This window comes from Drosophila serrata, unplaced genomic scaffold (genome assembly GCF_035046125.1).
Source record: "Drosophila serrata isolate PLE 108 unplaced genomic scaffold, ASM3504612v1 contig_272, whole genome shotgun sequence".
Lineage (NCBI taxonomy): Eukaryota > Metazoa > Arthropoda > Insecta > Diptera > Drosophilidae > Drosophila > Drosophila serrata.
Window position 1 is genome coordinate 1,084,551 of NW_028257170.1, and position 21,134 is coordinate 1,105,684.

Sequence of the window (21,134 nt, forward strand, 5' to 3'; positions counted from 1 at the left end):
GGTAAACTATTTTTATGCCGGAGATGGCTAGATGAACTTGGATTTTAATGCTGATCAAGAATATATATGCTTATAGGGTCAAAATGGATTCTTTACTGGGTTGAAACTTCAGAATAAAATTAATTACCGTAAAAGGTATATAAAGTGCATAGCCAAGTGGATCTCAATGATATTCCGGACCAGTCTTATTTATATCAATAGTTTTAAGGCCGTAATTATGGGAATTTCTTTGGTACAGGTTAAAATTTTCTCACCCACCGTACAAGGAAATGACTGAAAACACGGAAAATTCTTCAAGTTAGTGTGGCCAGACCTTAAAAACAAGTATTTTCGCGGAACAACACGGTGGGCACACTGCTACTACCTCGTGGTTTTGTTTCAGGCATTTTCATTCCCATTCGCCATTTTTAAAACGCTACGCTAAAGAGTACACCATGGCAGAAGTGGAAAAGGAGCCGACTATCGCCGAGGATTTGGTGGTCACAAAGTACAAGTTGGCCGGCGAGATTGTCAACAGTAAGTTACCGGCCCGTGGCCGCCGAGGGAAAGCGGCTCCAGTCGCGCTGCTACGTGGCGCTTACACAATTCACTCGCACAAATGCCGCTTTCCCTTTCGCCACGCGTTGATAAATGCGCCTATTTCTGGACTCTTGGTTACATTTAATTTTAGAAACACTGAAGGCGGTGATTGGACTCTGCGTGGTGGACGCCTCCGTGCGGGAAATCTGTAGCCAGGGGGACAATCTGCTCACCGAGGAGACCGGCAAAGTAAGTAATGAATGTTTCCGGTTGCGCGTAGCCCGCGCATCGGTTGAAGTTGTTGTCCAATGATTAAAACTACGCCATTGAGGGGCGCCTTTGATGCGAGCCATGGGCCGTTCGGTTTGGGCCCTCGTGGTTGCCAGGCGCTCGTGGGGATTAAGTGCCCACGTGCCCGACCGGCCTGTAGTGCTTGCCATTGGAATCCCGAGGATTCACAGATTATGAGATCTGAGGACACAATAGTCGCAATTGTTGCTTCTCGCTGTGCAGAACCGCCCAACTAAGCCTTTAATCCCTCCGCAGGTATACAAAAAGGAGAAGGAGCTGAAGAAGGGCATCGCCTTCCCCACCTGTCTGTCCGTCAACAACTGTGTCTGCCACTTTTCGCCATCGAAGAACGACACCGATTACACGTTAAAGGCCGGCGATGTGGTTAAAATGTAAGTGCTTTTCTTACTTATAGCTGCTTCACCTCCTTAACTCTTTCCTTTCTCCTGCCCCACACAGCGACTTGGGGGCCCACATCGATGGATTCATTGCCGTGGCCGCTCACACGATCGTTGTGGGAGCCAGTGCGGACCAGAAGATCACCGGTCGCCAGGCCGATGTCATCCTCGGCGCCTACTGGGCTGTCCAGGCTGCTTTGCGCCTGCTTAAGTCCGGAGCCAATGTAAGTTTACCAACCTATTTAATCACTGTCTTCTTCATGCAAGAAACGGATTGTCTTTCGCTATTCTCCAGCGACTGAACATCTCAACACTTGCAGAGATCAGCGGTGGCGGCTGGTAATGGCTTTTGCCTATTATTGAGGGCTGTGGGCTCTTTGCCAGTTGTCCACATGGTTATTTCTGCTGCAGGCAACGGATTGGCTGCTGCCAAAACTTTGGCACAGTACAGCTCAACGCCTGCAGAGAGCAGCAAGGTCTATTTCGTGAACTGAACAAGTTCGTTTCTTAGAAATGTTCGGTCTTTAAAGTTGTCCACATCCATAGTCTTTTAAATAAATTAGAATCTGCAGGCAACGGATTGACTGATGCTCCAACTCCTAGCACAGTTCAGCTCAACGCCTGCGGATAATAATTGCGTCAATTTCGTGAACTGAACAAGTTCGTTCTTGAGAAATGTTCGGTCTTTAAAGTTGTCCACATCCATAGAGTCTTTTAAATGAATTAGGATCTGCAGGCAACGGATTGACTGATGCTCCAACTCCTAGCGCAGTTCATCTCAACACCTGTGGATAATAATTGCGTCAATTTCGTGAACTGAACAAGTTCATGTCTGAGGAATGTTCGGTCTTTAAAGTTGTCCACATTCGCAACTAATTTATGAATAGCTTTATCTAATGATTACTTTGATAGATGATTAGGATTGACATATTGTTCGATTATACCAAAGTGTTGATTTGTTTTTAACTCTTTTCGGTGGCGTCTACGTAGCTTGCCAACGTCACCAAAAACAAATAGGCTTCTTAATATAAAATGCTTACCAATGCAATTGATTTTTGTACACAATTACAGAACTACGCCATCACCGATGCAGTGCAACAGATCAGCGAGTCATACAAGTGCAAGCCCATCGAGGGCATGCTTAGTCACGAGCTGAAGCAGTTCAAAATCGACGGCGAGAAGACCATCATACAGAATCCCAGCGAGGCGCAGCGCAAGGAGCACGAGAAGTGCACCTTTGACACCTACGAGGTCTATGCCATCGACGTAATTGTCAGCACCGGCGAGGGAGTGGTTAGTAGATCCGACACTTACCATATTCAAACTTCCATCTAGTTCGATGATTAAGAAACACGCCCTTGAGGCTGACCAAGTTGGGTCGCGGAGTTTGCCACGACAGCGTCTAGCACGCACGGTGGGTCTTGGTTTGTAGACCCGGCACGTGCGAACACCAAAGCCCAGCCGGCTGTTGTCCGAAGATTGCAAGATTATGAGATCTGAGAACGTCTCTCATTAGAGTCCTATCTAATACAATATCCAGAACACGCTTGCTAAGCCCTTTTATCCATTTCGTTGCAGGGACGCGAGAAGGACACAAAGGTCTCCATCTACAAGAAGTCGGAAGAGAACTACATGCTCAAGCTGAAGGCTTCCCGTGCCCTGCTGGCAGAGGTGAAAACCAAGTACGGAAACATGCCCTTCAACATCCGCAGCTTTGAGGAGGAGACCAAGGCCCGCATGGGCGTCGTCGAGTGCGTTTCTCACAAGATGATTGAACCCTTCCAAGTTCTGTACGAGAAGCCGAGTAAGTTTTATTTAATATGTGAGCTCAATGTAGGATTTAGATATGCGCAAAACTTAATTCCGGATTTGGTACACCCTTGGGTGCTAAATGCGGCCAGACATTTTGCCAGAGCGAAACCCCAGGCATTGGCGTCTTCAGCATTTGCTCCATATGTGGCCTCTGTCTGAACATGCCAATGCCACAAATTTTTTCAATCTGTGAATGCTTTGTCTTATTTAATGTTAATTTATGCAGAATTTAGACAAGATCTTTGTCAAAAGGTTAGGCAAACCTGTTCACTTAAACTAGCAACTGTATATATGGTTAACAATGTATTAAATTCTGTTTTTGAAGCTTACTAATAGACTTCCGTTTATCTTGAATTACAGGCGAGATAGTGGCGCAGTTCAAGCACACTGTCCTGCTTATGCCCAATGGCGTCAATTTGGTTACCGGCATCCCATTCGATGTGGACAGCTATGTGAGCGAGCACAGCATTGCGCAGGAGGAGCTCAAGGTAGGCTGACATCTCTCCAAAATCCAAAATAAATTCTAATCGGAAACCATTGATTTGTAGGATCTGGTCGCGCAGCCACTGGGACCCGTCAAAGGTAAGGGTAAGGGCAAGAAGGGAGCTGCTGGAGCGGCGACAAAGGTAGAATCGGCGCCGGCCGTTGAAACCAAGGCATAGGCCTCGCGCAACCTTAAACACCATCCCCCTCCAACAGCAATTGCTAAAAAACTACAATGTGAACAATTGCGCTGCCTACCGCTGCCGCTCCACAGATTTTTTACTATCGAATTCGTTGCGTAGTACACACACACACACACACCCGCCCCTTTTGACAACCCACACGGCAACCACAATTTAAGGAGGATAGTTGTTCATTAGCCCGCAGAGCAGTAGAATGAAAACGCAGAGCCATTTCCCCGATCCTATCCATCCATTAGCAGGACGGTTTCGGCCGCTCCAAATTTACCTCTTTATTTCCGTTACTATAGTAAGCTGACTTCGTCTATCGGTTTGTTCAACATCATCGCAACGAAAGCAAAAGCAAAAAAAAGGAAAATCAAGAACTGTCGTCAAATTGTAACAATTTTAACGCTAAAATGATCTTTAAATATAATTCAAGATATATGAAACAAAAACGTTATTAACGCTGCGTAGTATGTATTAAATAAAATTAACATTTTCTATAAAACAAAGCGATAAATGCCATATTTTGCTGGGTATTAATAGTGTAACGTAACCACTTCGAATTGCAGACGCTTGTTTTTAGATTTTTTTTTTTTTTTTTTACAATAAATGCACTTGACCAGTTGTGTTTTTATTTGATACTTTTTAATTTAGTTTTGATGTTCACATTCACATTATACAGTTCGTTATTTAGATTTCTTGCTTTGTTAAGTTTAATTTTACAGTCTCATCTTTGAACTCTGGTATAACGAAAGTTGCAAGAATAACTTCGTGATCTTTACGTCGTCGTGTGAGAACCGCCCCAGCCTGCCCAGCTTCAGACCTATGATCCAATACAATCTATGCCAGCCATCCGGCTCCTCCTCACTCTCCACTTGCGTCAAACAAAATAAACAACAACAAAATACGCAATTGCTACGGATAAAGTATATAGAAAACACGCGACCAGCAGCTGCAGCTGTCGCTGGGATGCGGATGCGGATGCCAGGATCTGGGATTTAATTGTCTGCCGTCGTTTAGGTGTACATACATGGTTTGGTGTACTCTCTACGTTGTGCTGGCGACTGTGTCTTCTATTCTAGATCACGGCTCTGGCGGCAGCCTCGCGGCCATCCTAGTTATCGACATGCACGTCCATCGGCGCCGAGGCTGTTACGTTGCTCGACTTTTCCGGTGAGTCCAGGTAGATCTTCAGAGCGCGCTCGCGGCGCTGAGAGTAGCGCGTGGTGGATACACAGCCGACGCGGTCCAAGCGAGCCTTCTCCTTGGCATTCATCTGTCGCCGCTCCTCCAGCGTCAGTTCCCGCGCCGGCACGCTCTTATCTCTGTTTTGGGTAGGATTTGTGTTTAGTGTTGGCTCTGGCATTCCACTCTCTGGGGCCCAAACTTACTTGTACAGGTAGATGTTCGCTGCCTGTGTAGTGTTCAACGGATACTTGTCCACGGTGGCCGGTACCGAGTACCAACTGGTGGACTCGTTGACGCTCACCGCTGATATGCTTGTGCAGGGGAAATTGCTGTTCACCTGCAGGAAGAGTATACATCTGGTTAAGATCTGGATGGATCGGGCGTTGCACTTGTCCTACCTTCATATAGCTGAGTTTGTCCACTGTAATGTCGCTGATCTCTGATAACGAGCGTCTGATTTCGCTGTCCTCTGGAATGGAAATGGGTTATGATGATGTGAATGAGCATTCATTTGGTACAATATCTATATTTTTACAGGGTTTTAGATAGCAGACACATAAAAAAAAACAAGAACTTACGGTCCAAGGTGATTTCCTGGAACTTTCCAAACTCCATCTTTGCCGGACACCAACGCCTTACGAATATGGTCAGAGTATCGTCCTTGGGCTGTGGATTCACTCCCTCCTCGCACTCCTGCACAATGAACTGCGAGCGACACATGAATAACAATTTTAATATTCACCCACATTAATCTGAAGCAAGATTATATAAAAACTCACCTCCGCTGTGCTGGTCGAGCGCATGTCACTGTACAGGGTCTCGTCGTTGGCCAGAATCTTGATGGGACTGCGACCGCCCTTCAGCCAGATGCGGCAGTTTTCCACCGATAGTGTGGCATACTTGGCATCCATGCGGTGCAGCTTGGCCACCAGCTCCTCCTTGGCCTGCTCCGCGGTGGTATTGGCATTGTATACCCACTCGCAGATGCAGGGCAGCTTGGAGGTTTCGTTGTCCAGGTCGCCGAGTCGCAGAAAGCTAATCTTGGCCTTAAACTCATCCGGCTGAAGAGTCTTGCCCAGCTCCACGGTCAGGGTCTCGCCCTCGGTAAGGAGGACCAGCGAGTTGTTCTGGTTGCTGGACAGATTGCTCTCATGCTTGCGCTGCAGCTTGAAGTAGGCGGCGGGCACTTGGATCAGCTGCTCGATGTGGCGCTTGAAGGCGCCCATGCGCATATGGGTGCCCACAAGCAGTTTGTAGGCGCGCGTTGGTTTCCTCAGCTGCGCCTCCTCGTCGGACTGATGGCCGGAGCTAGAACTAGTGCCCACCACATCCACGCATTCTATCCGGCTGGCGTGGAAGAAGTGTGGTGTACTGGTGGGCAGAAGCAGTGGATCCAGTGGATCCGCCGCCGCATAGCTGCCGTTGCCATTGCAATAGGCATGTACCCGCATCATGGCGTCGTGGGAGGCCGCCTCATCCTCGGGGCTAGACAGCTGCGGTGAGTGACTGGTGGAGCTTACCTGACTGTCGCCGCCACCACGATGTGCTAGGTTATCCGACTCCACCAGGGTGCGATCCCCGTCGCTCAAACTGCTGTCCTCCGAATTGGATTCGTGACCATGGCTGGGACTGGCCTGGGTAAGCGGCTCCAGCAGATCCCGCTTGTAGCGCCGCCAATCAGAATCGTTGCTGGAGGATTCGTGAGCGGGTCCCACGCCGTTCATCATGGCGGCATCAACAACGTCACCACCGCTTGCAGACTAAACAAGAGAAAGTCACGAAAGAGGAAAGTTCAGTTAATTGAGAATGGGAATGAAAATATCACAGTAAAACTCACCTCGACTGACTCTACGCTGGGCACCCCCAGTACTTCCAGGCTGGCTGCATCCGTATTGGGCACGTTTAAGTAAAAGTATGTGATGGATTTGAACTGGGTGTTGGCCAGGTTCTGAAGCTGCTGCAGCGCCTCCGGCGTCGGGTGCGGATCGTAGGCAACATAGGCCTTGGGAATCGTACCGCGTACCGTGGCAAGCAGGAACGACTCCTCATTAATGTGCAAACGGACGGCGATGGAGCGACGGAGGACGTCGCTGGCTTCCCGCTCCCGCGCTGCTGAGTAAACCAGGAAGGGACCGTCCATGGCCATGGTCGATAGATCTACCATAAACACATACCAGGTGATGCCGTCCGGGGCGTAGGTCTCGAACTGCTGATCCTCAGCCCGGTACTCCAGCAGGAAGTCCAGGCTGTAGTTCTGTGAGGCCCGCAGCTCGGTCAGAGTCGGATCTGTGCAGTTCTCCAGCGACTGGATAATCGTGTCCATCGTGGAGTTGTAGGCCACTAGTCGGCAGCGCGAGATCGGAGCAAATTGTTCCACGCTCAGCAGCTTGTAGGCGGACATCAGCACACTGTCGATGTCGAAGCTTTGCGAGACATAGACCCGCGTGGTCTTCATCTTCTTTAGCAAGGGATTGTAAAAGAAGACGCGCGGCTTGTACAAATCCGGAAGAGCCAGGTCTGTGACTATATTATGCCTTCCCAGGCGTGTTACGCGAGTCTCCTCCTCCGAATGCAACTTTGGCAGCAGTGTCTTGATGTGCTCCGGAAAGTCGGCCACTTTGGCGACATGCTCGTTCCGCTTGGCATCCACCTGGCGGTACATCAACATGTAGGCGTTGGTGCTCGAGGTGTAAGCACTCGAGTAGTAGCTGCCATTGGGTCCTCCGAAAGAACGCTGGATATCCTCCTGCGTGATCTGTGGGCAGACAGAAAATTATAGAATTGGATTGGAGGAAGCAGGGGGAAATCTGGGGAATAACCTACCGTTGACACATTCTGATCGTTGAAACAGAACCACTCGTTGCTATCGAAATCCTTGATATAGGCATAGTAGTGACCACCCGAGGCGCTGCCCGAATGGATCATGATGGCGAACAGCTCGTACATATACGGCCCGGAGCCCTGCTTGGCGCTCTTGCTGGTGCTGCTACTCATATCGATGCCTTCGTCCTCGTCGTTCAGATCGTTCTCGTGCTGGCTGGAGCTGGCGGTGGTCACTACGCCGCTGCTCAGGTTGTCATCCTCCATGGCCGAGCCACTGTCCGCAGTGCTGCAGTCGTCCACGGTTCCGTTTATCTGCGAGCTCTGTTCGCCACTGTTGCCGCTTCGGTTGATGAAAGTGTTGAGGTTCAGCGTTTGCGGGAAGGTCACTCTGTGAAAGCAGAAGGGATTGGTATGAAAATGTGGTTCCTGTGGGGTTTGCGACACTCACCTGTCGTTGAGCTTGATGCGGTGCATGGTCTGGTAGTCAAAGTCGAAGCGCTTTAGGTGCAGTGTGAGGACGTAGGGAAATGATTTGAAGTGCAGTCCCTTGTGGGCGTCACACTTCTTCTTGCACTTCTCGCAGAGATACTGGTTGTTGCCGTCGAGCGTCTCCGGCTGGACGAAGGCACGCAGAGCCTCCTCAATGCTGCCGTAGGCCGAGCTACTGCCGAAAGGACGTACCGGCAAAGGGATGTCCAGGAAGGTGTCTTCGCGCGTCTTCTCCGTATTGCACTCCAGACATTTGACATAGTCGTTCATCTTGCCCTCGTACAGGTTGGAGATGAGGTTCGCCTGCTTGGTGTTCTTGAACTTGTGCTCCAGGGCGTCGAACATGACGCGGCACAGCTCCTGAATGTCGTGCTGCTGCCACGCCTCGGTCGAGTCCCAGCCAAAGCTGCGGGTCAGATCTGTGGTCTCCACCGCCGCCTTGGGCGAGGTCTGTAGGTTCAGGAAGAGCTTCTGCAGCTGATAGGGTATGTTCTTTGCCTCGTTGTCGTTGTCAAACTCCCAGCGATAGAGAGCATTCCGGAACTCGGGCGTCATGTAAAGCGCCTGCAGCAGACTGTTCAGATAGCAGGTCATGGCCTGGTTCACGAGTCCCACATAGCCCTTGGGGCCGCCGTTCGCATGTCGGGTCACCTCTCCCTCCGTTTCTGTGGTGGCCGAGGCCACAAAATCGGAGGCAGTGGCACGCTGCCACGAGGGCACATCATCACCGCCGTATTTGCGACGATAGAAATTGGATACAGCCGGATCATTGCCATCATCCGGTCCACTTGTAGCTTGTTCGCTGTCTCCGGTCGCACATCCGTCGCCTCCGTCCATGTCGCTTGCTGGAACGCCAAAGTCGTATCCTGGGCCGAGCATCGTTGGGCTTGCAGAAGCACCAAGCGCTAGATCATCGTCCGACAACTGCTCCGCATCCGATATGAATAGCTCTGACGATGCATCCTCTGACGGCGAGATAAGATGCTGCAGTTGGTCAGAAATATCTGCTTTGGTCAGCGTGTCGATGGGCTCGCTATCCAGCTCTTTGATGGGCGACGACGGCTTAGCGGGGCTTGTGACCTCGGGAGTAGTTTCTGCAACTGCCTTAGCCTGCGTCTTCTTTGGACTCGCCTCGGAGTTGGTGGCGGAGACAGCCTCTGGAGTGCTCTTGGGACTCTCTTCAGGGCTAGCCTTTGGAGCTTCCTCTGAAGCTTGCTGGGCCTTGGGACTCTTCTTTTCTGGCGAGGACTTGGCCTTGGGAGTTTTCTCTGTGCTCGGTTCCAAGCTAGCGCTGGCTTTGGCGGTGGACGAAGAGTCCTCGGTCGTTGTTTTTGATTTGCTCGGCGACGTTGAGCCCGACGCCGTCTTCTTCTTGATTTTCTTCTTTTCGCCGGTGGCCGGGCTCTTGGCCTTCGCCTCGTCGGTCTTGGTAGTAGCCGCCTTCTTGACCAATACCTTCTTAATGGGCAACTCGAAGCGTTTACTGACGTCGCCGTCCCAACTGCCGGAGGGTAGCAGAACCAAGTGATTTTTTAGCTGGCGCTCGAAGCCATCCACATCGTACAGCAGTTGTGAGTCCAGGGCATTCAGGTTGACCTTTACGACGGTAGATAGGTAACCATTAGTTTAAGCAAGAAGACAAAGAGAACCACCACTTACCAGATCCTTGTTGTCGTGGGGCTGCAGCAACAGCTCAAACTTTGCGTAGGGAAACTGGGTGCCGATGAGGTCGATCACTCGCTTCACCGTATAATGTGAGCGCACCACCACATTGATCTTTTTCTGCTCAGAGCCGGGCGTCTGGTCAAAGACCGAGACGGTGCACTGCTGCTGCTCACCGCCCTCCTTGTCCTTGTCCATGATGTCCTGGCTGCGGAGTTTTCAAGCGATGGTGCTGATGAAGGTCCTAAGGGACGAAATTAAAAGCGAAACGATGAGCTCTCTACACATGAATTTAGTTATACGATTTAAGCTTTTCCTGCCAAGGTAAAACAAAGGAGTTCTAGGCTATCATGACACCTTTGACGTGGCCAAGTTGCTGGTCATGGTGATGATGGCGACGATGCCTCCTCTACTTTCGGCCAGCTAAGGCAAGTAAATAAGGAAGAACTGTTGCGAAATCTTCTTGTTTTTCGACCTCATTTGCGAATAAAGCAACAGCCGAAAATCGAGAGGAGTCCATGCCGCCGTCCCCAGTTCCCGCTGCCCCAGTCGCCGCTATTGACGTGCTCCGGGTTTGCTTTTCGCGCCTTATTTGTACGGGAATAGCGCGCCAGTTGGCATCTATATATAAGCACGTACGCCCATCGTCCATCCTCCATCGCCCGTCGTGACTCACGCGAAGTGGAATTTTCGTAAACAAGCGAGAGAACCATTGACCAGCATCGGAGGATGCTACGTCTCCGATATGAGGACTGGATAGATCGTCAATGCATAAATTTTACTGCAAAATGTCACTCGGATGGTGGCGCTGATCGGAATTTCTTTGTAGGACGGGACCCGGGCTCCACATCATAACGGAAGTGGTGGTGATTATATGGCTTAATATCTGGCGCCGGCATTATGGCAGTGCGCAAATTGCAAGTGTTCCGCCCACACCAAAGTACATTCATATATCCATTGCCAATACGGGAATATTATTCTAGAAGAATTTGGTAAGACTTTACAAATTTAAAAGAGGCAAACTGTTCAGCTTAAAAGGTGGAGTTGTGGATCAAGATATTGACATACTTCTTCCTTAATTTAATAATAATTAAGTGATATATAAGTTTGTATTTAAATAACGAAGGTTTCTTTGCAAAATCTTTTTTGATTTATGGCAATTATGACATTTATCTATGGACATTTCTGCTTTGATTTAAATGCCTCTTTTATGGGGCAAAATTATGCTTGAATAAAGCGCCTATACATGCCAACGGATGCTATATTTAAATCGGGTCAATATATATTTGGCAATTAATTTTTCGAGATTTAATAGCATCTAATTGAGTGTCCAATGCAATTTAAAGATTGCTTATTTACAATGTTTTTCCAATGCGAACAGAACCGAAATAACCACAAGATATATACAAGATACACAAATGTAGTGGCTGTTCTCTCTCTCGCCACATGGAAGATGCACCGCGACGGGATGTGGCGCTGTCCAAACACATGTTGGATGAAAGAGCGAGATGGGGATCCAAAAAATGCTAATACTCGTGGGGCCAGCAAACGGCCAGAAATCAAAATAAGAAAAACCCGTGCTGCTAAAAATAAAGACAAGCGGCGACAGCGACAAACGACAAACGACAAAACAGCAGCGGACGGAAAAAGCACACCCAAAAAGTAGAGAGGAGGCAGCAGGTCTTGGGAGCGCTTTTGAATACGCGTATATCTGGCTATTTGTAAATGCGAAGGTTTTCAACTAGACTCGGACTCGGCACCCGTGGATATGTATTCATCCGCCGGAATGCTGTGGCACTTTCAACACAAATCGGCAACGGTGGCGGCGGCCCACTCAATATTTACATGATGACGATGTGGAATCTTGCGTCAAATGTTTGTGTTGGTTTCTCGAAGCATTACAGAAACCGATATCGCGAGTTATCATATAGACAGGAGAGAGCGCAGCAGCGCCTGTATTCTCGCATATATTTGTGCTATTTTTGAAACTATTTGGGCAATGCGAAATCTATGATAGTTTCGATGGGGGGACGAGACGAGAGATGAGTGAGAGATGGCAACTGGCTGCCGGAAATTGCACAGGATTCCTGGGGCAATCCAACAAGTCATATAATGCACACAATCTCCATTACGAAATGGTTGCTATTCTTAGACAACTTCACTTGGAGCAGAGCCTACGCTGCTGCTGCTGCTGCTGCGCCCGACGTTTGGATGAATCAGTGTGTATATGCTCGGTGGGCCGTGCTCTATATGCATTGCTTTTACCGTCGTCTGATAGTGCCGTGCCGTTCCCAACTAGAAGAGGAGCCGACCGCCGTCAACGCACGACATAGTTCACGCGTGTACTGGCCGACTCGGATACCGATCGCCACATTCGCATTGCGATGCCGTTGCCGTTGCCGATTCCGATTCCGATTCCTATACCGAAGATATCCCACCCGATCTGGTGCGATCGCTCGGCCAAGAACATTTCTCTGCCTCCTTCGTTTGCCATGGGCATGATGCATCAGCTTGGGAGTGGGGCAAACTATAACGACTGTCTGCCAGTGCAAGTGCTTCCTTCCTCCTCCTTTGCCGTGAAACTGTAATGCCCCGGAACCCGAGCCCCAGTCTGAGCCCTGGCGGATTACTCAATGGATATAGTCGATGGACTCGGCGTGGTCGGTGCTAGCGAAAGTGCCATTAGTGTTTGCGATTTCTCTCTCAAATGTCTCTCTTCTTTCTGAATGCGGGAATGAATGACTATTTTTATATGAGGCTGCAATTGGCGCACTGAGACATCCTTTTCACAGGCGCCATGACTAAGTGCTGACCACTGCTGCCGCCGGCGTGGCGAATACGGGGAGAGTGCGAAAAAACCTCGTTTGCGCAACACTTTGGGGCCCTAGGTTCCAGGGGGCGGCGCTCGTTGGGTTTTCCCCGATCGGTCAAGGCTTTGTTTCATGCTATGCGTCTTTGTATGTGTGTGTGCGACCCGAAAAGTGGCCCCATCGAGTGTCCTTCGGGGCTAGGACGGTGGCCCCACAAAACTAGGCGCGTCCATATGTCGCAAATTCGAGGGGCCACCGCCGCTGCCGACTTGTGTTTTCTTCGCTGTACCTGTATGTGTGCTGTGTGTACCTCCCCGCGCAATCACTCACCTAGATGAGCGTCTGTGTGTGTGTGTGTGTGCGTGTGAAAATACTGCAGTGTCTTCCTGCCGTGCGGTGTGGTGTAGGCGTGTGTGCGGGAATCTCCTTCACTTGTGGCTCTGCTTTCTCACTTCCAGTCTTCCTCACGGCGTTTGCGACCAGTCGGTACGCGGTTAAAATCCGGTTAAAACGATGGTCTACGCGACATTTTTCACAAATGTTTTTTTGCTGTTACACTGCGGCTGTTTTGCTTGTGGAGTTCGGTAGTGTGACTGTCGTTTACCGCTGGAAAAATACCGAGCATGAACGAAGCAGGTTTTTAGTACATGGGCGTACGGTCACGGTGTCGGTATTTTATTTGCTACATACAGTGTTGCCAACTCGTCTAATTTTTGGTTATGTTACAAAATAAATTATCGATTTTAAATAACACAAATAAAATTACAATTAAGTTATTTTTAGCCATTCAGCATTCAATACAAATACCAAAAATATACCATTTAGCGTGAACAAATTGTGCAGAATAATTGCCAAAATATAATTTTCATATCAATTGTAATTGACAGGTTTGCCAACATTTGATTGCGGTCACAGTCCTTTTTATTTCGAATGTGATTTGCGATTTAGTTAATTTGTTGATTAAAGTCAGTAGAAAATGATTTAAGAATTTATAATGTGTCAAGTCGAGACAAAAAAGTACAAGGCGAAGTTGAGTCTCGCAAAGACAAACTATTAGTTTTTCACACAACATCGTTTACACTTTACTTGACGAAAGAATATCATTTAATGAGAAGCTTTATTATAATAATATTAATAATGCTGATGCATATAATATATAATTGTTTTTGTTAAAAAATAACGGCTTTCTTATCGATGTTTTTGGAAATTGTTTGGCTTTTTCGGCTATTTTACTTGGTCCGCCCAGCTATAAACGGCGACCGATAGGTGGCAGCACTGTTTGTACTTCTGCATTTAGGACCGATAGACAACACACTATCGATGTTTTTATATCACGTATTTTCCCGATGCAACCCTAAGTATCGAGAAACGTCGAGAAATTTCGACGGAGACAGCAAAAATCTATATAAGGGGTGGAACGAGCGCCTTTGCCTCATTATCAAACAAAAATTTTCGGAGAAAGAAAAGAAAGTTGAGTGTGTTATTCTGCGCACGAGAAGCGGTGGAAAAAGAGAAGAACAATTGATTCAATTTGTGCAAACGTTATAAATATTTTAAATACTCGACGGAAAAATCATAAAAATCAGTGACAGAAAAGCAACGCCCTTGTGTTTGGCCATTGGATTTACATTTGTATTTGGATTATACGGATTTGGAGATATTTTAGGTAAGTTGCGGTGGACAGGCATATTAGCATATTATATAGCTTGTGTGGGAGCATCCCTCGACTTGACTTGCCTCCGCTTCCATTCCCAATTCCATCCGAGAACGGCGTGGCGCTTGCTGGCTACGTCACTCGCATGACAACACGGCAGTAGAAGCGGACGTTGCACAACGCGCGGGGGCTTCTAGCAATTTCCACAGAACACCGAGTACCAAGTACCAAGCACCGAGCAGTAGACATTGAAAGAGCATTCAGTATAATAATCTATTTCGTTTTTCTGCTCGCTTTCAGCTGAGGCAAGATGGGCAAGGACTTTTACAAGATTCTTGGCATCGATAAGAAGGCCACCGATGACGAGATCAAGAAGGCCTACCGCAAGCTGGCTCTGAAGTACCATCCGGACAAGAACAAGAGTCCGCAGGCGGAGGAACGCTTCAAGGAGATCGCGGAGGCGTACGAGGTGTTGTCGGACAAGAAGAAGCGCGACATATTCGACAAATACGGCGAGGATGGACTGAAGGGCGGCACCCCGGGCCCAGATGGCAGCAGCCAGCCAGGGGCCTACACCTATCAGTTCCACGGTGACCCAAGGGCCACCTTTGCGCAATTCTTTGGGTCGTCGGATCCCTTCGGAGTGTTCTTTGGCGGCGGTGACAACATGTTTGGCGTCCAATCTAGCGGCGGCAACAGCGATGTCTTCATGAGCCCTGAGGACATGTTCGGCGGCGGCGCCTTCGCCGGCAATCCCATGGCCGGTGCCTTCCGCTCGCAATCGTTTAATGCCCAGGCGCCCAGTAGAAAGCGCCAGCAAACACAGGACCCACCCATCGAACACGACCTGTATGTCACACTGGAGGAGGTGGACAAGGGCTGCACCAAGAAGATGAAGATTTCAAGGATGGCCTCAGGCAACGCTGGACCGTACAAGGAGGAGAAGGTGCTGAGCATAACGGTGAAGCCTGGCTGGAAAGCGGGCACCAAGATAACCTTCCCCAAGGAGGGCGACGCAACGCCCAACAAGATCCCGGCGGACATCATCTTCATCATCCGGGACAAGCCGCACTCGCAGTTCAAGCGCGAGGGCAGCGATTTGCGCTACACCGCCCAGGTCAGTCTGAAGCAGGCGCTTTGCGGAGCCCCCATAACTGTGCCCACGCTGCAAGGCGACAGGATTCCAGTGAATCCCAGCGGCGAGATTCTTAAGCCCACCACCACGAGACGCATCAGTGGGCGCGGCCTACCCTTCCCTAAAGAGCCGTCACGGCGTGGCGATCTGCTCGTGGCCTTCGACATCAAGTTCCCCGACACACTGCCGTCCAGCGTGCGTAACCAGATGGCGGAGCTGCTGCCGAATTAGGCATAGGCGGGAATTTCTACTGTTATCACCCTAGTTAAGGCCTATATTTAGTTGATTTAACACGTAAGAAGTAACAATCTAATGAAGGCGAAGACAACAGTGTGCCAAGCGAACAGCTGTATATATAGCCGAGCGAATTCAGACGCTAGATAAGATAGGGAAGAAAACACATACTTGAGCGCATGCTTTGTGTTTTGGAGACTGATTGAGATTTGAACAATATTTATCCTAGAGCACCAATTCCACATATACCCCCAAATTCAAATCTCCTTATATATTTATTTAAGACCCACACATCCGAAAGATAAGAAATAAAAGGTATTATAAATTGAAAGTAATTCGCGGTTTTTGTAGATCGCAAGGCAGCCCTGCTCTGCGGCATTCCATGGATGATATTATAGTTGGGAAACTACACTTGTACTTGTAAGCTTGCGCCGAGTAGATTATAGTACGTTTTAGTACCAATTATTATTATGTTTAGAAATAAAGTTATTCCTACAAATTTAACTAGTCTTTTAAATGCTTTAGTTGCTTGATATGGCCGTTGGCGCGATATCTAAAATTAAATTATTTGTAAATCAAGTCAAACTTGGAACTTGCCAGTACTTTATTATTGTGTTCAAATTGGTCTAATTTCTTACAGCTGACTTGAAATAGTTAGCCATATCTGCTAATATAAATTTATAAGCATGGACTCTTTAAATTTCACCTATTAATGAAAATTATTAACATAATAACGAAATAAATAAATAAATAAAGATTCCACAGTACCTTTTCGTAAGATAATTCACAGGGAAAGCATTTCTCCTTTTGGGGCGCGCACTGTAATTAAAGATACAAATTTAATGATGGCACTATCGATACTATCGTTTTTATTCTTCCAAGTCGATAAATATTCCAATGAAGAAATATAATAGAGATTTCGTAATCATTTTTCATTTAATTAGACGTCTTACAGTTAAAAATAAGGGTTTAATTTAAACAAAAAGTTGTAAGAATTCTCAGGTTTGTACTGTTTGAAAATCCAGTTATAATTGGGTGGGCTGCACCTAGTTTTCACACCCAGGTTAGCGTCCACACTGTTCTAATTGGAGCAGTGAAGTTATCACCAATAGTTATCGATATATCGATGAACACGAATATGTTCATCGTTTTTCTTAATTTTTTTTTTTTTTTTTTTTAAATAAGTGATGCCCATAAACAAAAGATTTGCCACGCAAAGTGGCGGTAATTTTAAAAATTTCAAACTACATTTTAAAAAATATATATAAATAAAAATAGAAAGACATTTCTAGTTGATAAATTTCAAATGAATTAATTTAACAAACAAAGAGTTTGAAAGAGTATACATACTCGAGAAATAAAACACTTTCGTTTTTATTTTTCTTTTTTAAATTTCACATTTTATTTTCTTTTGTTTTTCACTTCAAAAGGATTTTGTAATTAATCATTTGTCACACATTTTCACTATCCTTATGTTGAGTGTTAAGTTTGCATTTGCAATTGTATAATCATTGTGTAATCTTTTTTTTTTTATTTTCTTACGCTTGCATATTATTCATTGTTGTTGTTTCTTGTTTTCAAAAAGTATTAACATCCATTGCATGTTCTTATATATTTTGTTTCTGTGTTGTTTGTTGTTCTTGCTGCAGCTGCTAAGTATGTTTGTTTTACAATTAAAATTGAAATTCAATGTGCTGCCACTTTGCGTGGCAGATTCCCAATGCGGCTGCCATTGCTTTTGGGTTTCTGTTTTCGAATCCCCTCTGGGAGCTCTATAGACTGTACTCAATATGCAATTGTGTGTGTGTGAGTGTTACCCTCTGCTGCTCTTTGGCCGAAAGGAAGGTGTGGTAAGAGATATAACTAACAATTACGCTCGAAAACAAATCAGATATCCGATAACAATTTGTTAAAAGAGACTTCAGTGCGTCGTGTGCACACGTGAACTTAATTAAATGAGTCGAGTACATGGTTTGGCTCTCAAACATTCGTATAATAGTGACTATGTATATATGTATATATATTTAATAAAAATGCTTTAAAAATAGTCAAATGCGTACAAAAAGTTTCACGCCGCTGCGAGTGCTCGCATTCAAATGAGTGTTCACATAATTTAACTATTTCATTTCGCTAGAGTCTTCCAACTGACTGACTGCACCTCGCCTGTGGTTGGTTGGTTGGTTGGTTGGGTCTGGGTTTTTATTATTAATTAATATATATTTATATTACCGCTGTCATCATCCTCGAACTTATATAAACCGTAAAAATATTGTTAAAACATTGTGATTCTCCTCCCATTTTCTCATTTGGTATTTTGGTAAATTTCTCCTGGTTTGTCCCGTGTTTGATTAGCATTCATCCGGCGGATGACCTATATCCTTTCGACTGTTTTGTATACATTTAGAATTTTTGTTGTTCTATTTACTCGACTTCTTAGCTATAGCTCTCTATGGTCTGTAGTTTTTTTTTAATATTATTATTTCCTCCTCGTCTCCCTTCGTTTCGTTTCGTTTAATTAAAGTTTACCTTTGTATATTTAATTCAATTTGATTGGAAACCTAAAAAATGTTTTGATTATGTTTCGATTTGTTGCTACATGCTGGTTTTCAGGGGTAAAAAAATGAATGAGTGTGAATGCCTGTCTCTAAGTACACTGAAAAACCAAAAACCGTTGACAATCAGTGCCGGGGGGGACAATAATAATAATGTATGTACGTTTCAGCAATTGGGGGATTCTTCATTGTTCCTGAATCGAATAACATCATCGAAGCTGCATTCACAACCAATTAATTATTATTTCATTTTTCCCGTTTTGGTGTGGAATTCTCTCATTGTATTTTCACTATATTATCGTATTGTTTTCGCTAAAAATTCCCTCTACAAAAATGTGAAAACCATAGGTCGGTCTTGAGACATATCAAGGAAATCAGGGGTTTAGTTCTTCAATTAAATTTCGGTTCTCAAAAAGGTGCCTTGTCTATGGGGGATTTTTGGATTGATTTTGGGGTTCTGGTTCTCATTTGTTTAACTTTAATATAATTCTGTTTCGATTCTCGAGTTCTTAAAGAGTGTGTGTTCCAAGTGAAGTTCTTAATTATTATTGTAATTCTGCTAGAAGGTGTTGTTGTCTTTTTGGTTTGTGTTGCTTCTGCTTACGCTTATATATTTTCCATTTTGCTTGTTCTTTTGCGTAGTTTTTTTTCTTTTTCATAGTTTGTATTTTAATTTATTTGCCCGCATTTAACGTGTTTTGAGTTTTATTTTCTGCAATTATTTAGTTTTTTTGCTTTTTGCTGATTGGATTCTGTGTGTGGGGGTGGGGGCATTAAGCCCAATTGTTATTATTTTTCGTATTTTTTAGTTTACCATTTAACATTTTGACTAAATTTTTGCTATTTTCGTTTTACCGTTTTCGTTTATGTGTATGTGGGCGTTATGTATTTTTTTCAGTGTACTTCCTACGAACTAAACATTTTCATTGCTGCATTTTTTCTTGGTTGTTTTTTAATTGTTTCATTACGATTACGAGTGTGTCAGTGTGTGTGTGAGTGTGTGGCTTAATTGGCTAAAATTTTCTTCATTAACCACCTTGGGTTTGTTTTTCTTTTTCCTTATTTTTTTTTTGTTTGTTTTGTTTCTTTTTGCATTTGACTTTGTTTTTGTTTTTATAATTTAAATTCTCTAAGCCTAAATACAATGGTTTGCAATTTGTTTACGGGTCGTGTCTCCCTCCTCACGCCTGCGACAGCTTCGTCCTTTCGTCCTGTCTTCAATAAGTGTATGTATTTAAATCGAAATTACTTTCAAGTCTTTTTCAGCGACAAATGCATTTGAATTTGTTCTCGTATTTCTTAATCTGGTTTAATCTCCTTCCTTCTGCTTAGTTCATATTAAATCTGCTCAAAATCCTTCGCTTTAATTATGCTTTTTATTATATGTTTTGCACTTTAAATACAATTCAATATAAATCAAAGTCTTCTCTTGGTTTTGTATTATTATTATTATTATTTCAGATAGATTTTAGGTTTTTCTCATTCTAAGGGGGAACTCTCCCGAGGGGGAGTCCTTTTTCGTGATGCGAAACGTAAACGTAAAACTGACAAAAAACTCTTCGATGTTTTATATCCTTTTAGTTAAAAATGGCAGACAGACAGACGGACAGAGCACCAGGAGCAGGAGCAGGAGCAGAGACAAACCGGAAGGTAAGCATTTTTCAACCGCATCCCATTCCTGATGAATTAAATAACTGCATTTTCATCTGCCTGGCTGAGCTTGAAAAATGCTTTCGATTTGATTTGAACTCTTGCTCCTGCTCCTGCTTCTGTTCCTGCTCCTGCTACTGCTCCTGATACTGCTCCTGCTGCCGTTTCACTTGCCTTTATTGCTGCTCTTGTTCTCTGTTGCCGTTGCCTTACACTTGATTAGTTAAAATTGAGAAATCGAACAAGGGATCTGAAGTTTTGAAGTTTTGAAGTCGAAGCTGGCTAAGAGCTCTTGTGCCGGCTTAGCGCTTAGCTTAGCTTTGCTTGATACTAAATGTTTTCGTTTTGGTTTTGCTTTGCTTTTTCTGATTTAATTTTTCACATCGTCTTTGCGGGTTGTTGACTGTGGATCTGTGCCTAAATTTATCATGTCTCGTGGTTTCCACACCGGGGACCCTACAATAAATGAAAGAAAAGAAAAGATACAATGGAAACCATATATGAAAAAATATATGAAATATTTTTCGGTTGTTTTGCAGAACTTAATTTGTAGTATTTCTGTTACTATTTCTTCTCTGTTTCTTCAGATAGAAAATATAGATTTAGAGAGCGAAAGAGTTAAGAGAGTTAGATAGAGATAGAGAGAGTTAGAGTGGGAAGGGGATGCGTCTCCAGTTGGGTTATATACAGATTTTCACAGGTTTAAATTGTGGCCAATTCGGGGGTTTCTTTGGTTAAAGTCGACAAAACAAAGCATGCAAGCACGGGCTGGTTTTGGGAAAGTATAAGCAAAACTAATTATTGTTTAATGTTTAATGAGAACTACTTCAAGCGGGTTCGCTACTCGATATAGTTGGACACGGGACTGGGGCTTAGTGGGAGTGATTAACAGCTAATTCAACAACTAATACGGGTGATTAGGTTTCTTTTTACTTTTATTTTTTGGGCGGGGGAAGGTAGAGTTGTGTTGGCTAAAATGTTGACATCGCTTGGTTCACTTTTATACTTGTAGTTTTTTTTCTAGTTTTAATTAGTTCTCAGTTTTAGTTAATCACTAAGCACGGTTGGATTGTTTAATTCCCGAATTTCTGATTAAAAGTTTTGCATTTTATGCCAACATTTTCCTTTCTGCCTCTGATGTATGCTTTTCGTGTGAGTGTTTTCTTTTGCTTAGGTTGAGGTTGAGGGGGCTCCAATTCGTCAAATAAAATGAAAGATGGAAATTTATGTACATATAGATGCAGAGGGA

General features: G+C 45.3%; 4 protein-coding genes across 39 annotated transcripts in view; 2 read left to right on the plus strand and 2 right to left on the minus strand.

The window, feature by feature from the left end:
* Positions 1 to 275: 275 nt before the first annotated feature.
* On the plus strand, positions 276 to 4,197 carry LOC110176226 (proliferation-associated protein 2G4). The gene is made up of 8 exons (XM_020942512.2): positions 276 to 516; positions 671 to 768; positions 1,066 to 1,202; positions 1,270 to 1,432; positions 2,280 to 2,501; positions 2,787 to 3,012; positions 3,381 to 3,508; positions 3,569 to 4,197. The coding sequence occupies exons 1-8, from the start codon at positions 435 to 437 to the stop codon at positions 3,680 to 3,682; spliced, it is 1,170 nt and encodes a 389-aa protein (XP_020798171.1). The 5' UTR covers positions 276 to 434; the 3' UTR covers positions 3,683 to 4,197.
* Positions 4,089 to 13,307, minus strand: Usp47 (ubiquitin specific protease 47). 11 transcript variants are annotated; one of them, XR_015271944.1, is made up of 11 exons: positions 12,991 to 13,307; positions 9,848 to 10,094; positions 8,148 to 9,784; positions 7,700 to 8,087; positions 7,051 to 7,631; positions 6,714 to 6,988; positions 5,656 to 6,636; positions 5,455 to 5,581; positions 5,275 to 5,345; positions 5,080 to 5,213; positions 4,312 to 5,013 (listed from the first exon to the last, which is right to left on the minus strand). XR_015271944.1 is itself a non-coding variant. In XM_020942507.2 (10 exons), exons 2-10 carry the CDS (start codon positions 10,046 to 10,048, stop codon positions 4,803 to 4,805), a joined length of 4,668 nt encoding a protein of 1,555 aa, XP_020798166.2. In that variant the 5' UTR covers positions 10,049 to 10,094; positions 12,991 to 13,307; the 3' UTR covers positions 4,089 to 4,802. The 11 variants fall into 11 exon arrangements, 6 of the variants coding, with proteins under 6 accessions (XP_020798166.2, XP_086690034.1, XP_086690037.1 ...); XR_015271946.1 differs by lacking the exon at positions 12,991 to 13,307 and adding an exon at positions 12,116 to 12,857 and having other exon boundaries at positions 6,714 to 6,985; XR_015271943.1 differs by lacking the exon at positions 12,991 to 13,307 and adding an exon at positions 12,116 to 12,857.
* Positions 13,308 to 13,964: 657 nt separating this feature from the next.
* On the plus strand, positions 13,965 to 16,018 carry DnaJ-1 (DnaJ-like-1). The gene is made up of 2 exons (XM_020942513.2): positions 13,965 to 14,326; positions 14,615 to 16,018. Exon 2 carries the CDS (start codon positions 14,625 to 14,627, stop codon positions 15,678 to 15,680), a length of 1,056 nt encoding a protein of 351 aa, XP_020798172.1. The 5' UTR covers positions 13,965 to 14,326; positions 14,615 to 14,624; the 3' UTR covers positions 15,681 to 16,018.
* Positions 16,019 to 17,054: 1,036 nt separating this feature from the next.
* Positions 17,055 to 21,134, minus strand: part of sif (guanine nucleotide exchange factor still life) — a 97,938-nt gene continuing 93,858 nt past the window's right edge. For all 26 annotated transcript variants that reach the window (XM_086833895.1, XM_086833893.1, XM_086833906.1 and 23 more), the window contains one exon: positions 17,055 to 20,341. In XM_086833895.1, the coding sequence (XP_086690021.1) occupies positions 20,256 to 20,341 (86 nt within the window). In that variant the 3' untranslated portion in view covers positions 17,055 to 20,255. The remainder of the gene's footprint in view (positions 20,342 to 21,134) is intronic.

Excerpts from the sequence above, each read along its gene's own strand:
- LOC110176226 (XM_020942512.2), top strand. The coding sequence starts at position 435 with ATGGCAGAAGTGGAAAAGGAGCCGACTATCGCCGAGGATTTGGTGGTC. Across the intron at positions 517-670 it reads GGCCGGCGAGATTGTCAACA|AAACACTGAAGGCGGTGATT; the intron begins GTAAGTTACCGG and ends ATTTAATTTTAG. Across the intron at positions 1,203-1,269 it reads GCCGGCGATGTGGTTAAAAT|CGACTTGGGGGCCCACATCG; the intron begins GTAAGTGCTTTT and ends TGCCCCACACAG.
- Usp47 (XM_020942507.2), bottom strand. The coding sequence starts at position 10,048 with ATGGACAAGGACAAGGAGGGCGGTGAGCAGCAGCAGTGCACCGTCTCG. Across the intron at positions 9,785-9,847 it reads CCCACGACAACAAGGATCTG|GTCAACCTGAATGCCCTGGA; the intron begins GTAAGTGGTGGT and ends ACCGTCGTAAAG. Across the intron at positions 5,214-5,274 it reads ACAAACTCAGCTATATGAAG|GTGAACAGCAATTTCCCCTG; the intron begins GTAGGACAAGTG and ends CTCTTCCTGCAG.
- DnaJ-1 (XM_020942513.2), top strand. The coding sequence starts at position 14,625 with ATGGGCAAGGACTTTTACAAGATTCTTGGCATCGATAAGAAGGCCACC.